Source organism: Aphelocoma coerulescens, chromosome 1A (genome assembly GCF_041296385.1).
Source record: "Aphelocoma coerulescens isolate FSJ_1873_10779 chromosome 1A, UR_Acoe_1.0, whole genome shotgun sequence".
Lineage (NCBI taxonomy): Eukaryota > Metazoa > Chordata > Aves > Passeriformes > Corvidae > Aphelocoma > Aphelocoma coerulescens.
Window position 1 is genome coordinate 75,040,213 of NC_091014.1, and position 15,933 is coordinate 75,056,145.

At 39.4% G+C, this 15,933-nt stretch overlaps 1 protein-coding gene across 4 annotated transcripts in view; it reads right to left on the reverse strand.

Annotated features, from left to right (window-relative positions):
- The window catches only part of PDE3A (phosphodiesterase 3A), a 225,945-nt gene that overhangs the window by 134,357 nt on the left and 75,655 nt on the right, over positions 1-15,933 (reverse strand). Inside the window, exon 1 of one of the 4 annotated variants that reach the window (XM_069003526.1) lies at positions 1,608-1,665. The exons of the other annotated variants lie outside the window; for them this stretch is intronic. Coding sequence (XP_068859627.1) covers positions 1,608-1,646 — 39 coding nt within the window. The 5' untranslated portion in view covers positions 1,647-1,665. Of the gene's footprint in view, positions 1-1,607; positions 1,666-15,933 lie in introns of those variants that run through there. 4 annotated transcript variants of the gene reach the window in all.

Here is a 15,933-nt window from a genome sequence, read left to right on the forward strand (position 1 = left end):
AATCTGGTCAGCATTCTGAAATGCTCAATTATATGGTTAACATAAGCATGCTGAGAGCTTGAAAGCTGAGCTAAATGAGTAATGAAATTCTCTGGCTTCGTGGTTCAGTAAAAATGAAGAAGGGAAGTGGGGGGAGCAGAAATCATCTTAGGCCAAGAAACAGCAACATTTCAAAATAACCCCAAGAGCAGGTTCTTCTCAAAATAAAGTTCTTTATGTCATTTTTGGCTAGTATACATTTCTATTAATCTTTAAAAAGTGAAACATAATTTAACATTTAAGCATAAGTGACAAATTCTGTTTTGAAATAAGGCCTGAAAAATTCTTTACCTAGCTTATTTGGTATTTCTAGAGTTCATCCTATTGTCGTCTTTAATTCCTTGGCTGAAAATACTCAAATCATGTTAGTCTTCATTTTCTTAAATATTCGTGACGGGGTGACAGAAGGGACACCCTACTCCACTAACCATACTTTTCTTTGCACAAGTCAGCAAATGCTTCTAAGATGCCCCATAAGCCTTAAAGACATCACTTCCAGATGATGCCCACAGAGCTGCTGATGCCAACATACAAAACCCTGGGGAACATGAAAAGACAGCTTATCTTGAATTCCAAAATAACTTCTCTCAAAAGTGTTGGACAGTGAAACTACTGAGAGGGAAGCTAAAAAAAACCCCACATGAATCTTTAATTAAAATATTTTATAAGCATAGAGTAACTGAGGTTGGAAGGGATCTTTGGAGTTCATCTGGTCCAACTCCACCGAAAGCACAGCCAACGTAGTAACTTCATGTTTCTCTTACTTCTTCAAAGACCCAATAAGAATAAGCACAACCTCAATGATTTAGAAAGGGATATCAAAAGTCTTCGTGACTTAGATAAAAACAGCGTGAAAGTCAACCAAATTAAACCAAAAAAAAGGAATAAAATGCAAGCCCTCATAAGTTCCTTCTATGTTACCTGCTGTTGATTTAACACTCTCCCTTTACAAAACACACTTAAGTCCAAGAGGAGGCAGGATATAAAACCTAGACAGGAATATGAAATGGTGGCAGATGAATGAAGGCACCTCAAAATTACACTTTTCTCTTAATGTATTCTTTTCTTTCCACTGAGGTCCAAAATACAGACATTTTACACCATTCTTTGGCTACTGGTAAATTAAACCAAAAAAAGGGATATCTTTAAATGCTAAGTTTCTCCTTCTGGAAGTCACACTTCTGGCATGGGCAAGCCCCTGAACAGTTCATTGCTGTTCCAGCTCAGTGTCCCTCACCCAGCTGGTATCAGATGTCTAAGAGGATGTTCCAAGAGCTCCCTGACAGGCAGATATGGTACTCTTTAGTGTCTGGGAACATCTTTTCCTAAGCCCTAAAATTTGGATGTAGTTCTCAAGAATGCTGTATCTTCCTCCTTTCCGACACTTCTGCTTTTCTCTCTCTTTTTAAAAAAAACAAAAAACCTCCCAAAAACCAACCAACCCTAAACATTATTTTTTCTTGTAAAACCCAGACCACCATTGTTGAGAGAGGCCAAGAAGCTCACACATAACGTGATAAATTTATCTGTACATCTTAATGTCAACAAAGATACAAACAGGCTGAGACCTGAGATGCACAAACCCAGGCTTTTGTCAGGGCACCCATGAGAAAATTACAGTCCTCCTGTGTGACCTTTACCAGGAATCTCAAGTGCAATCCTTTCATGCAACTTGAGCTCAATAAGCACGAGGATAAGGTTAAGTCAGACAGCCGAGACTCTTCTATAATCAGGAGAGAGTGACGGGAAACTCCTGAAAGTAATTCACATTGGTGTAAAACAAGGAGAGAGCTGAGAGGAAAAGGAAGTGGAGGAGAGTAATGAAAGTCTTCTGAACAGGATTTAGGAAAGTAGCACACCTAATTTTCCCTGCAGCCTTCTAAGCTCTTTAAAAGCAACATGATTAAAACACATATATATTGAAGGAACCTTGAGAACAAAGATAACACAGCCCTTAGGAAATGGTAAGGCTAGAGCTCAGGAACTTCTTTCAGAAAATTTCTCTCTGCCAGATGATATATTTTATCAAAGACAAACAAACAATACTCACTGTGTAGTTTCATAGTCTGTACAACTTGAGACTGTATTGTTAACTACTTATTTCCAGTGTAATTAATTTTAGATACTGGAGGAAAAAACCCACTGTCTTTAAACATGAATGGCGGCAGGGTGCACTTAACACTATTTCTCCTTTTCAAGCATATCTTTACACTTGACTTAAAAATTTAGAATGGGAGCATAATACCCCATTCATTGCTAACAGCACTATGAATGAAAGGCTCTCTGAACATCTGTTCAATGATATTTAATGCATGGTCTAATAAGCATTGGCATTTCCCGCTCACAGATTTGTAGGAATTACATATGGGCTGCAATTCTGTTGACAGACCCTTGCTCTTCTGGAAAGGCTCTGCCCAGTCCTCGAGGCTTTGGTTTAATTCCTTACGGACATCACCATATGCTTGCAACTCTGGCTAGTTACACTAAGCCAGGTCTGATCATGGCATTGGATACACATTGTCCAAATACTGTAGAGCATCAAAAGCCACTTCCCAAATTAGCTGTTGCTAGGAGAGAAGGGAATGACAGAGAAACACAGGAAGCAGAAACACTGGGTTTTTTTTCACAGAGCTGGCATTTATGAGGCATTATCATGAAGTTTACATAGTCATGTCCACAGTCTCTTCCTAGCCTTTTAATTCATAGAAGAGTTAAAGCAGCAATCACAGAAAACAGCAAGGAAATTCAGAAACCACTTTCTGTATTATACAAGGGGGCATAAAAAACAAACACCTTGATGTTTTTACAGTTCTGTACTTGGAAATGCAAAGCACATAAGTTAATTTTGATTTGCACATGAAAGCACACTCACTCCCTAGTTAATCTTTTAAAATCCAGTAGGGAAATTGATTTTACTTCAGGGTAGTAGAAGGACAGGCAATAGGGAAAGCTTTTCAAGGTTTATTCCTTGCATTTGAGTATTCATGGAGACGAAAAGATCTGAAACTTGTGCAATATTAGTCACACTGAAGAGGTCCAACATAATGACAGTGCAAGAGCTAACAAAACATCTGCGTGGAAAGAAACCTGACCCAGCATAAGTAATATCTTTCTCGGTTTGTAAAGCTCCCTATGGACTTCATCCAACATACTTTGCGGATCTGCTCTCTCTCTATTCCCCTGCTGCAAACTTGCACTCGTCTCAAGCTGGCTGCCTTCTCAGCTCTCTGCATAACCTCGGTGCTCCGGCTGCTTGAGCCAACTCCTCTGCAGCTCTTGCTGTCTGGAGTAATCTCCCTGTGCTTCTACACCTGCACAGCTTTTCTCCTCCCTCATCCTCCCCCTCTCCACTTCATGAATGGCACTACACAGCCTGGCAGTGCTGAAACACAATTCCAACCAAGAAAAAGAGAAAACCTTTGGTGAAAATAAAGCCACTGGAAACAGTGTGGTATTATCCAGCATACATGATGATGGAATGGGAAAAATAGCAGGATGAAAGCAGGAGTTCATGCAACTTTCAGGGTGAGGAAAAGCTGAGAAATGAGCCATCTAAAAGTCCTTAGAGGCACAGAGGCTGCTGCACTAATCTGCACTGCTCACTGCTTGTTATCCTGCTTGGCCCTTTTCTCTTCCAGAAAAGACCCTCAGAAACTTTCACTGGATAAACACAGCATTTAAATATCAGAACACTCTTCTGTATACTTAATACAAGTGATTTTTGAGTGGTGACTGGCTGCTTGAACAGCCCATGTTCAAAGCCATCCGGCTCTTTGCCCTGGTTCCCAAATGATATGACTGTCACCTGACACCTCTGCCACCCGCATTTACTGCTCTCTGACCAAATGCAGATAAATTATTGAGGACCACATGGGCAATGGAGAGCAACCTACCTTCCCTAAGGGAGATAGCAACCCTGGAGAATGTGAAATAATGCACTGAAATATGGTGACCTGACAGTGGGGATGAACAAGCTGTAAAAGTGAGGGGCATGCAGACAACTCAGCAAAGACCTGAGGAGCGCAGCTGAGATACCAGATCCTGTATAAGTACTGATCTTGAACATAACAAGCAGAAGAGTAATGGAAAATGTGGACAAACGTCCCCCCACCTCTGGCTACTTGGAACAGATCTGTATTTCACTGCTGTCAGTATGCTTTTCACTAGACAGTAATACAGATGAATAAAAACATGTCTTCCAGAAAATGTCTGGATTATGAGATACTTTAGACAGCCAACATTGGTAAGAACAGTGGATTTTTACAAATCAGGTTTGAATTCACAAAACTCACACCAATGAATTAAATTGTAGCCTTTGGTTTACTCCAAGCCACCAGGTATGGAAAGTATGGCAGAAACCTTAAATATTTGGTCCCCGGGCTCTGCACATTTTGTAAGCAGCAGACATTTCCATAAACCTATTAACCTCTTGAGACAAAGGATCCCTTATGGCATGTAGGAAGCCTTTCCAATCTGTATTTTTTCTTTCAAATTAAATTTTAAAAGAACTCACAAAATGAAAGAAAGTGATATAGCAGTCTTTTCTCATTACACTTGGTGGTGATCAGGACACATTAAACGATGTTTTGCTTCACAGAGGTTGAGCAACTGGATGCCTTACAAGGACAGGGAAAATATCAAGTCATTCATATCTAAAAGGCCAAAATAAATTCCACAGTTGCAACAGTAAAATCTAAGAAACTGAAAAATAGAAACACTTGCTGAATATTTCAAACAAAGGAAATGGAAAAAAAATCAAATTAAAAAAATACTCTGGAAAGCAAATGGTAACAACAACAACAATCCAAATACTAGATGGAACATTTTAATATTATTCAGCCTATTCCAATTACTACTACTACATTTTAACATGTTTTTTAGACAATCTATAACTCCACGTTGATTTTCCTCTACAAAAAATGTCTTGCTCGTGTCAGACCCAAAGTTTCAGATAAAAGAGACGGAAGTGTGTTTTTTAAAAAAAAGAAAAGAAACAGTCCCACGCCACTTTTAACATGAATAGCAAAGAGATTCAGCATTCACTTAAAGGCTTTACCTTTGACCATCTGTGACTTAACTGTTATTGTTCTATAGTCATATATCACTTATAGCTACATGCTGTGAGGAGTAGGGGAGGAGGGCTGGGAGAAGGCATTTAATGACAGTAAGCAGAGTACTTACTAATTTAAATAACTCCCAGAAATGTTCTTATCTACTGAACAAACATTCCAGTGTTTTAATTAAGCCAAGCAGAGAGAGATCAAATGACGATGTAAATTTATGAGTAACTCTAAGCAGTGCAAGATGCACTTTTGTTCCTTAGGCCAGGCTAGCCTTTGAGTCATTTTTCCCCCCTTTAAGTTAGAATACATGGGGAAAAACATTCTGGAAAGTAAGTTGCATGGAGGCTCCTTAACCTACTTTGTTACTTCCTCTATAATTAAATGTTTTTAGCATTCAGATGAGCAGGTAAATCACTAGTAAAACTTATTTAAAAAAAAAAAAAAAATCTGCTGCTAGGAAAGTGGGACATTCAGTAGTAGACATTTCAAAGTTTTAGCCAGAAATACCAAGCACTGCTCAAAAGAAAGAGTTAAGAGCACAGGAATCAATGTCTGCATGCATTGCTTTGGCACCAAGCTGGAGACCAGACTGAGCTGCAGGGCTGTCCCTGACACAGATCTGCACAACCACAAATATCACAATGCCTTTGAACACACATCATCAGGTTTTTGTCGGAAGAGGAGTCACACTGATTTGTTTGCTCAGCATCTGTCACTGCTCCACATCTAGTGCTAGAATTACACAAGTGCAAAAGCCAAAGCTCAGATGGGCCACCAAACAGCTTTATTATAAACTGATATTATTTCTGTTGATTTAAGAGAAAAGGTTTATCTCCAGAAAGCACAAAAAGAAAATCACATCCTTGATCCCAACCTCTCACAACACCTGGAGTCTCAAGTCAAGCTGAGTCAACCAGCAATGCATTACAGAAGAGAAATGTTGGTAAGTGCATCTTAAACCAAATATTCTCCATGTTATGGAAAACCAAATTAACAGGTATTCTGAAACATGAGCAGAGAGCTGAAGGTACAAAGAGGTTTCATCAGGATCACAGTCATGCGAAAGTGGAGCAATGCTTTTAAATGACTGAATAAGGAAATGTCAGAACAAGTCTAGTCATAGAAATATTTTTCTTCACATAACCTTCCAAGTGATCTCTTCTTCATAATGTAGAGGAATGGAAGAATTTTCCACTGCAGAAGAATCTATGAACATCTTTCGGAAATCAACTTCAGCAAGAAACCAGGGTAGGATAAATAGGTTCTTCCTTCCATTATTTGATAGCACAGTTCTTTCCCCTTCAAAGCAGCAAATACAGTTTTCCAAAACTGTTCTATTACATCCAAAACTCTTCTAGAATACTTCACTTCTTAGATACATGTCTGCTCTCCCACATCAGCACAAAGATTTCAGTTGAAACCACTGCAGACAACCTTTTGCTAATTTATGCCTTACAGTTGTCTTTACCTTATCACCAATCATATAAATAACCGAGGCTTTTATTTCAAAACAGATTTTAAATACTTCACTGAGTCAATCAAAAATGTATAGGAAAATGTTCACTATATTTAGACCAATTTAAAACCCACAGCTCTACACAAATTTAACTGTGAATATTTAAAAAGCATCAAAATGCAGTAGAACCAGTTGTCTGTATACATACAAAGAAGAGGATAAAAATGAGCCCCAAAAATTACAGAATTATCTGGAAAAAGGAGACTGGTGACTCATGAAGATAATGCATGTTTAGGTTTAAGACTTGGAAATCAAGAATAAGGACCCAAATTCCTTGCATTAAAGTCTAGGACTGCATAAAATTTCAGGAGGGGGAACAGCCCCCCGCTACAAACAAAACACACATGGATTCTGAACAGAATTGTAGGAGTCTGTAAGCTGAGGTTAATATCAAAAAGAGCTGTTAATTATTCACGCACTTCGGTGTTGACTCTCCTTCTGTACTGGCCCTTCATTTAAATTAATTTGTCCTTTTCTTAACCTCCTAGATTCATGTGGTCATATATTCCCCATTCTCAAGAACTCAAGAGAAAAATCAAGCATGAATGTAATTATGAAAATCTCCCAGAGTTGCACATGAAACTTCTTTTCATGCAAGAGTGTAGTGGTTTGGCCCAAAATACTCATTACTGTTTATCTTCTGTGAGATAAGAAGTAGGAGAGTAATGATCTTTTAAAGTCTGAAACAAAAAAAAATTGTTTCACTCCCATTCCTCGTAAGTATTTAGAAGTCTAAAATAAGCATTATTTTAAAAATAATGTTTAACTAAAAAGATTTGGGGCAGAAGAAAATGAACATTTTACATCTCCTCATACAGAAACTTTACATACATCATACTTACAATGCCTTTTGCCATTTGACTAAATAACTTGACTTCTTTCTCAGCTGTTTTAACCCTTCATCTCCCAGTCATCATCATTACAAGACACGTTGCTATGGGGAAAAGAGGGTAATAGATTATGCACCTTGATAGCCCCCCCGCGGTGTAAAGGACAAATCAGCAATAAGCAAACAGCAATCAGATAAGCTTGGAGATAACTCTGGGCAGGAAAAACTTCAGATAGTCAGTAAGAGGTACTAAGAAAAGGGTAGAAACATCTCTTGGTAGAAAAAGAAAAAGGAAGCAGAGCTTTTATTGGGCAAGGAAAAGATAAGATATGACAACTTCGGGAAGGTCAGCAGGTTCTAATCTCTCACATGCAAAGCAGGCATTTATGACTGGGAACAGATTTAACTGTGGGGACTAGAGAAAGCCACAGAAATGATGACCGTTCTCAGTATTTTAATGCCGAAGATACAGACAGCACCAAATATGAAGAGTTAGAAAGCTCCTGCGAAGACACCTTGAGCACAGCAAGAACAAAACACCTTAAGGGTAACAGGTCCTTGAGACAAAAATGTAACACCACCTTCAGACAACAGACACCTGAGGCATGCTAAGAACAAGCCCTTTGTGGAGAGCCCAGTAACATCTGTAGAGCTACCTAGCAACACTTTAGTGTTCCTGGGAATCTCATCCTAAACATCTTGCCAGACCACTGCCACACCAAAGCCTTGCTGGGGCTGAAACAAACCTGATTTCCCCCAGTTGTGTTCTGCAGAAACTAAGAGTGAAGACACACGCACATTCCCCTTTAAAATTTTGAGGGAAAAGAACTGGTCATTAGTTTCTGGTGAAGTATTCATGCCTCTCTCTCCTCATTCTCCCTCCCCATTCTGTACCTAAGAGGCTTTTAAAATATTTTTCTCCATGAAAAAAAAAAAGAACTATGCTGTTAGGAGCCAGATGTGATGAAAAAGGAAGTAAAGGCTTTGCTGTTTTTGTAAAGGTAATGTATTACATGAAAACAAGTGCAAGTGTTGAACTGCACTGTAAGCCTGTAAGCCTGCAAACCTGCCATAACATTCCCACTCCCTCAGCCTTGAGGTGGAGGAAGCTTGGTCCCTCCAGGGGACAGAACGATCCAGTCCCAGCCAAACCAAACTTTCAAGAGCCAAAAGCTCCCGATTTATGTTCTAAATTATATGTAAAGATTTTACATCATGAACTCCCGGGGTCAGAGCAGAAGCTGAAACACTTCATTTTAGAGTCCCAAACACAAGATAACTTTATTTCCCACGCCACCTCCAACACACACCTAGTTTTGATTGTTTCTATGTATCTTCTTTTCAAAACTGGACTCTTCTGGAACTTGGTTCATCAAATATGAGAAGTGCCACAAGGGAGAGGAAAGAGCATCCTTTCTGTGAGGAAGTGGTTGCTTAGCTCAATTCTCTAGAGAAGAAAGTGTACAGGACCTGAGTAAATTGCCTGCTCACTACAAATGGCTTTGAAAAGATTGCAAATGCAACAGAATTTCTGTAACAACCTTTTAGATCACCACCTTAGCTTTGGACCCAACTTGGAACTTCCTCCTGAAGTTCCAATCCACTAAATTAATTCCTGATTGCTTCAAGGAGAACTGAAGTTTATTTGCTTTTATGGAGTAGGATTCTTTTTGTCTTTGTTTTCGCTAAGCTAAATATGTTCATCAGTGACTTGTAACTGTGCTTTCCAAACTTCATTCCTCTGTCTTACGATGTGAGATGGATCACTTTGTGCATGTAGCACTTCACTCTGATGAACAAGTCAGTTGGCATCAGACTATTCAGCAAATGCATCCCTAACTAAGACCAACACATTACAATACCAGTTCTCATGAAAACCTGAACCAAAAATGAGAGCTTCCTGATTGGTTCTGATTAGGGGGAAGAAAAAAAAGAAAAAGGAAGGCAAGGCAGCAACAACAACAACAACTCATCCTTCATATCATTCCCCCACAGAACAGGCAGTTTTCAGAGTAATTTGTTTACAAACAGCTACAAGGACAGGAAAACAAGCCCACCCTGGCCCTCTGACATCCAGGTTGGTGTCTGCTAAGAACAGAGTGCCATTTTCAAAGGTTGCATTGCATAACAGCACAGGGCTCAGCACTGGACAGAAGGGTGGGACTGGGAGCTCACACGGAGTATTTGGACATAATTTGAGAAAACAAATTTTCAAACAGGCCTTTTAAAGAGGCCTCCAGACTTTATCAGCCCCTGGAGCAGCCGTTGTTTTATCCAGCCTAAACCAGAACAACTTACTGATTGCATTTTTTTTTTTTCCTGGGAAGCGAACAGATCAGTCTGGCACACTGATTCATGGTGTTACTACACTGGCTTTCCTCAGCTGGAACATTCCTTCTGCATCCCATGAAGGCCCATTAAAATAAGTAAATCATGAGAACCATCTGTGCTCTGCAGAGAGGAGGGAATGGGGAACTGCAGTGGATTTCCCTCTTGCTGCACAGTGTTGGCCCCTTCCTGCTTGTGATATCAGCCTGAGTTATGCTGAGAACTACATCCAGTATATGACATCTTTTCTGTTTAGTTAAACTTTCAGTTGCACAGGAAGATGGACTAGACTTGGGGCCACATGGGACAGAGGACAGCATAACAGTATGCTGGGAGAAAGGAACATCATCTTTCTTTTCCCTTCCCAACAAAACCTTCATCAGTTGGGTTTTTTTATTTCACATTATCTTCTTCCACTTGAGTTGACATCCTTCCTTTAGGCTAAAAGCTACTACATGCTAATGAATATATATAAAAATAACTTTGTTGCCAATCTTATAAGAGAAAAGTTGCATTTTCTATCAAAATTCACTCCTTACAAGAGTGCCCGCTTTCAGGTTTGTTTAAATAACATTGTACTGAATTTTCACTCATACCAGCAGAGTATCTGTCTGCCCTCTGAGCAAAGCTATTTACTCCTCCACTAGCATCAAAGCAGAGGAAGAGGAGGATGCAATTAAGCAATTAAACACACGATGAGGTGATGTGATATGATATACACCCTTACATGAAAGTGAATTAAAATGGAAAAGAATAGGCCACTTATAAAAGTATCTTTTAAGAGCAGTATGCTTTTGCTTTGAGACAGGCATCTAATCCTCCATGCCTCATCAGGAGGAAACACCACTTGTCATCAAAGAATGCTATTGTTGACAATTAATTAATCACTGCAACATGCCTTGGGATCTTGGAATGTAGCATATTGTTGCTGTTACATGATGCTGAGGTCTCTTCAATCTGTGAAATATTTCTATTAATGTGGATAACCCAAGTGTGTTGTGATGTTTACTCTGAGCATGCTTCTTCTAAGCAATTTCACAATCTTCCTCCAATCCTGCAAAATATGGTTTGAAAAGTCTGCAAAAACAGCTATAAAAATATCAACCCTTATTGATCCTTAAAGAAAAGATCCACATTCTACAAATGTTTTTACAATGGTTCCTTAATTAATGGAGCAATGTGCTGTATGTGAGTGTAATAGTCTTTACAAATTTGGGACATAAAGGGGTCCCAGCCATTAAGACCAACAGGATTAATTCCTTTCTGTATTAAAAGACAGGCAGTAAAGATCCACATTTTCTACTGAAGACCAAACAACATCTCAGAAGATGCCATCTTTTCTGGTAGGAATGTGGACATCACAGGAGAAGAGCACATATTATTGGCTGCAATCCTTTCCTAACAGACATATAGACTGTCTCATCAACCTCTAAAATTTCATGTATTCTTTGATAATCATCCTTCTCTACCTCAGGGTTTATAAATGGGTTTTATAACCTCTCTCTTAAGAACAAAGGGAGCTTAAACCAAAGTAAAACAATGCTCGTCATTGCTAAGTGGTGCAAGACACAAAAATATAATTTATGGCAACCAAAAAGATGAACTCAATCAACGTATACACACAGAGTGTATATGGGAAACACTCAAGTTTGGAGATACAGAAAAATCATGCCAAGGGTTTAAGAAATAAAGGAAAAACAACATATTTCTGTTGAGATATACAGAAAATTTCTCTTGTGCCTTACGCATTTGCCAAGAGAACAAATTGAAATTTGATTGCTAGAACCACACAGCAATAAAGAGCACCCTAAGTCAGAACCAGCATAAAACCACAAATAAAACCCAGTCATTTGCCAAAGGCTGCCTGAAACCAGGAGGAGGCTAAAACTTTTTATTTAGCAAAGATGAGAAAGGAAAAGCTCTGATGTGGTCGTCAGAGTGGAGCACATTCACAGCCAGGCACAGAACTGCCCTCGCAGAGCTTCCCAGCCCCCTGTGAACAGGCTTGGCTCCTCACTGCACCCTGCACAGCTCCTGGCTTTCAGGGCAGAACAGGAACCCTGATGCCAAAGAGACATCGCAGGCAAAATCCCTGTCAGTAAGAACAGAAAGGAGCAGTGCTGAGGAAAAGCTGCTCTCCCTTCTGCAGCTCATGGTTGTGGAACACAAAATAGTCACCAAGATGGATGGCTACAAGTATAGAAATTAATTTTAACTCTTCAAAGTAGCAAGATAATATATCAGCCACCTGTAACAAAAGCACATTTACACATTTCCTAGTGGAAAAGTCAGTAACGGGGTAATGAGGATGTCAAAAAGCTGTCATGGAACACAGTGCTGTTACCAAAACATTACTATCAAAATATAAAAAAGCACATTATAAATAGGCAATCTAAACGTTTCACCTTCTTTCAATTCAATGTTTAGCTTTGTCTCTATCTATACCATTCAACTGCTTGTATTTCTAAAGGACACCAGACATACATCATGGTGACAGTTATACAGGCCTGAATTTTACTGATGTGGTGTCAATATTCTGCCTGTATTGTAGTATATGTACATGAAGAATCAGTATTGAAAGAGCCATTCTGTTCACTTTAATGAAGAACACTGTGGTAAAGCTTACATAAACTAACTCATTTTCTGCTTACTGGCACGAAAATTGATTTATTTTAAATATCTGACCTGTGACAAAAATTACTGTCAAAATACAAGAAAGCAGAGTGACTTTAAAATGTACTTCAAAAAGTCTAGTTGAATTTCTCTCTCCAAAGTACCTTCTAGCTCTAGAATAGAAATTTCTTATGTACATTTCCATTTTTTTAGGTTTTTCCAAAGGTGAATTGTTACAAGCTTGCTTAGTTAGCAGGCATTGATTTAGAAGAAGTCCCACTGTTTATAGTAAAGGCATAAAATGAAGAACGGTACTTCTGACTCTTAGGAAATTTTATTTTAACCAGACTAGTAAGTAAAAAGATAAAACAACGAGGTGTTGATGTCTACTTCCATAAAAAGAGCTTTTTCTGAATTTTAGTACAGAATTGTTAAAAATATCCTCACATGCCCAAAAGAACATAAGAGTGTAATGTGATGCCATTTTCCCATCTAACACAGGCTGTGACCTAAGAACATGAGTATCTCACTTAATGGCTACGGATTTGGATCCTCACAAAAAACCAAACTCACTCACTTACCCAAACTTTTTCCTGTTCTATTTCCACACAGTAATGTTTAAGAGCATAAACTACTTTTTGACATAGTTTTTCTTATGCATTGGGATTATTTGCCATTCCTCAGGACAGGAAAAAAACAGAAAAAAACCAAAAAGAAGGCATAAAATATTGAAATCCAGTATTCAGAGCCTACCAGAAAAATAGAACAGGTTCTAGCAGAAACCTGCATTTCTTGGCCTCTTATTGTTGTAACAATCACAAAAAACAATATTCCAGTTAATTTAGGATACACAAAATAGCAGAATTTGGGGTATTTCTTTAAGCTATATCTTCCAGAGCAGAATAGAAAGTAAACCTGTTCATGACTAAGAAAACTTCGTAATGAATCAGAACGTGTAAACTTTGTTTCAAAGAATAAAAATACTGAAATTAAGAATCAGGAAGTTCCTCTATATTTGGCCCTAGTTGCCAAAGGCAAGTTATCGAGTGTCACTGTTTTGAACAAAATATTTAGTAATATCAATAAAATATTTAGTAATATCAATAAAACATCAATTAATTCTGTGACTATCCTGAGATAGATTTTTATTATTTTTCCTTAATACTGTATGCCATGATCAAATTTCTGTTATAAGAACAAACAAAGATTATACAATTGAGGCTAATATCTTGAGAAGGCATGAAATAGCAAAATGCTATGAACAACTAATTAATGGAACTCTTCCCTACTTGAGGTAATTCATGTTATTCCTTTGAGCAAAGTATGGACAAGAATCTGGGTGATAAGGATCAAAGGAAAAGAAAGTCTTCTTTCCTCCATCATCTACAACCATTGCCATTAAGTTAGAGAAAGCAACAGGAGTCAAAGTGAGGCGGCACGTGGCTGTTGGGGCTTATTCTGAATGCAGAACGCAAAGCTGCTCTACTCAGGAGCTGGCAAAGGGAGACTAAACTCTACATCTTGTTTTGTATCTACCTTTCTCTTCAGGATTTAACCACATCTGGGTTACATTTCAGTATTCCAGAGGTTGGAAAGATTTTAGAGTAAAGTTTGTGGGTCCTACCTGGCATGGCAGGCCAAATTTTCTGCCCCAGTGAAAAGGAAGAGCATGCGGCACAACCTGAGGGACATCCATTCAAGCTCTACCCCTTGTTTGGTTACAAAGCCTCTCTTTAAATTGTCATGGAGAAATAAAAAACATTCTCTTCCAGTAAGACAGGTCCAGGAGCAAAGATGCCTGGACTCACAGGCACAACTGGTTTGTCTGCCTTGTGCCATACGGCCTCTCTGCAGACACTGAGCCAGGAGCCCCGTAAGAGCTGAGGGACTGGCAGAAGTGGCTGACAGGACATGGCTTCCCAGCTCCTTCCACTTACTCCTATGGCTTGGCAGAGGTCTCCCTGTCACCAGACTGCTCCCTGGGAGTGCATGGCTCTCCCCAGGAGCCCGGCTGAAGCTGGTGCTCCCTGGGAAGGGTCACGCTGGCTGCAGCAGGAGCACGGCTTCGCACCTTTTGCACCCAATTATAAATACCCCTTACTATGAGTGAGCTGGACCAATAGAAGTTCATCTTCCATTGGCCACCCACTTCTAAATCCAGCAGTGACATTAAGACGACTCGCTGGGCCCTGCTAAAATAGAAACAAACAGAAGAGTTTCCTGCAGCCACCAAGCCAAGTTCCAGGGCAGCAACTGAGGCATGACATGGCAAATTAGCCCTGAATTCATCAGTGCTCAAGTGCTCTATTTAGGGCAGTCAGTAGGGAGACAAAACCCCATCTCCTCTCGCATTGTTTAACTCACACTGTCTCATGCACTTTCTTAGGGTCTCTCTAGACTTTCCAGATTTCTTTAGAAGCCCAAGATGGAGCTTTTGCGAATCCCTGTCAAGTACCATGATTACAAGGGATGTATACAAGAGGCAAATGGGAAAACAAAAAAGACTACCAGGCTTGATTCATCAACAAGTTAGACCAGTGATCCTAACCATGCCTTTCCATGCTGTTCATGGTCCTGTTCTCATGCTGCTACTTTGATTTCAAACACTCCACAGAGCAGCAGTTTTACCTTTAATAGTCTGAAAGTTCTGGCCCATGAAAAATTAAGAGAATCACTCCAAGTATGACGGGGAAAAAGCAGTAGGCATGAAACTCTAAACGCAAGCCTTTATGTAATGTTACTTCAACAGGAAAGCAGTACCGACAGGAAAAAGGATTTTACATTTGTTGATAGACAAGGGACTTAAGCCAATTGAAGAAAAATTAAAAATAATGGGATGAAATAAAAATGGGGCCCCCTGAGGTCCAAACATGAAATCTGCAGGTGCTAAATCTCCTATTTATTGCGGTTTTCTGAATGCTCACAGTCTTGGTTAGAGAAACAGTGTACACCTCACAACATCCAAAGCTGGATCTGCAGCATATTAAATTTAGGAATCATTAGAGTTAAGCAAGCCGGTTTTCATGAGGGCTGAACACTCACAGTACCCATTAGCCTCTCTGTAAGCCAGAGTGAGGCAGACTGGGGAGAGTGAAGAACAAAGATGAACACAACCACTAGTTCCTCAATGACGTCCATTTTCTTCCATGGAAAAAACCCCACTTGCTTAGGGAACTCCTAACCCTCAGATCAGTTCTTCTCACTGCAGTCTGTCTGCTCTCATCCCCACCCTGCCAACATACAACTCTTTGTAGAGCCACAAAGAAAATGTTAAGATGACCTCGATGAAAAACACCTCCTTGAAAGGACTTCAGGTTCATCTCACTTCCAGGCATTACATAAAAACCAAGGCAGAAGCAAGCCTTAAATATAAGGGCCACAGGGCAAGTCAGTGGTCAGTCACTAAACACTAATGCTGCCAGTGTATCAACAGGCAGAGCCTGCTGACATACTGGAGTGATAACATGTGGCCCAAAGAACATGTGTGCTGTTGTGTGAGTATATAAATCTTGTTCAATTTCAGACTTGTGACAAAAACTAAAATA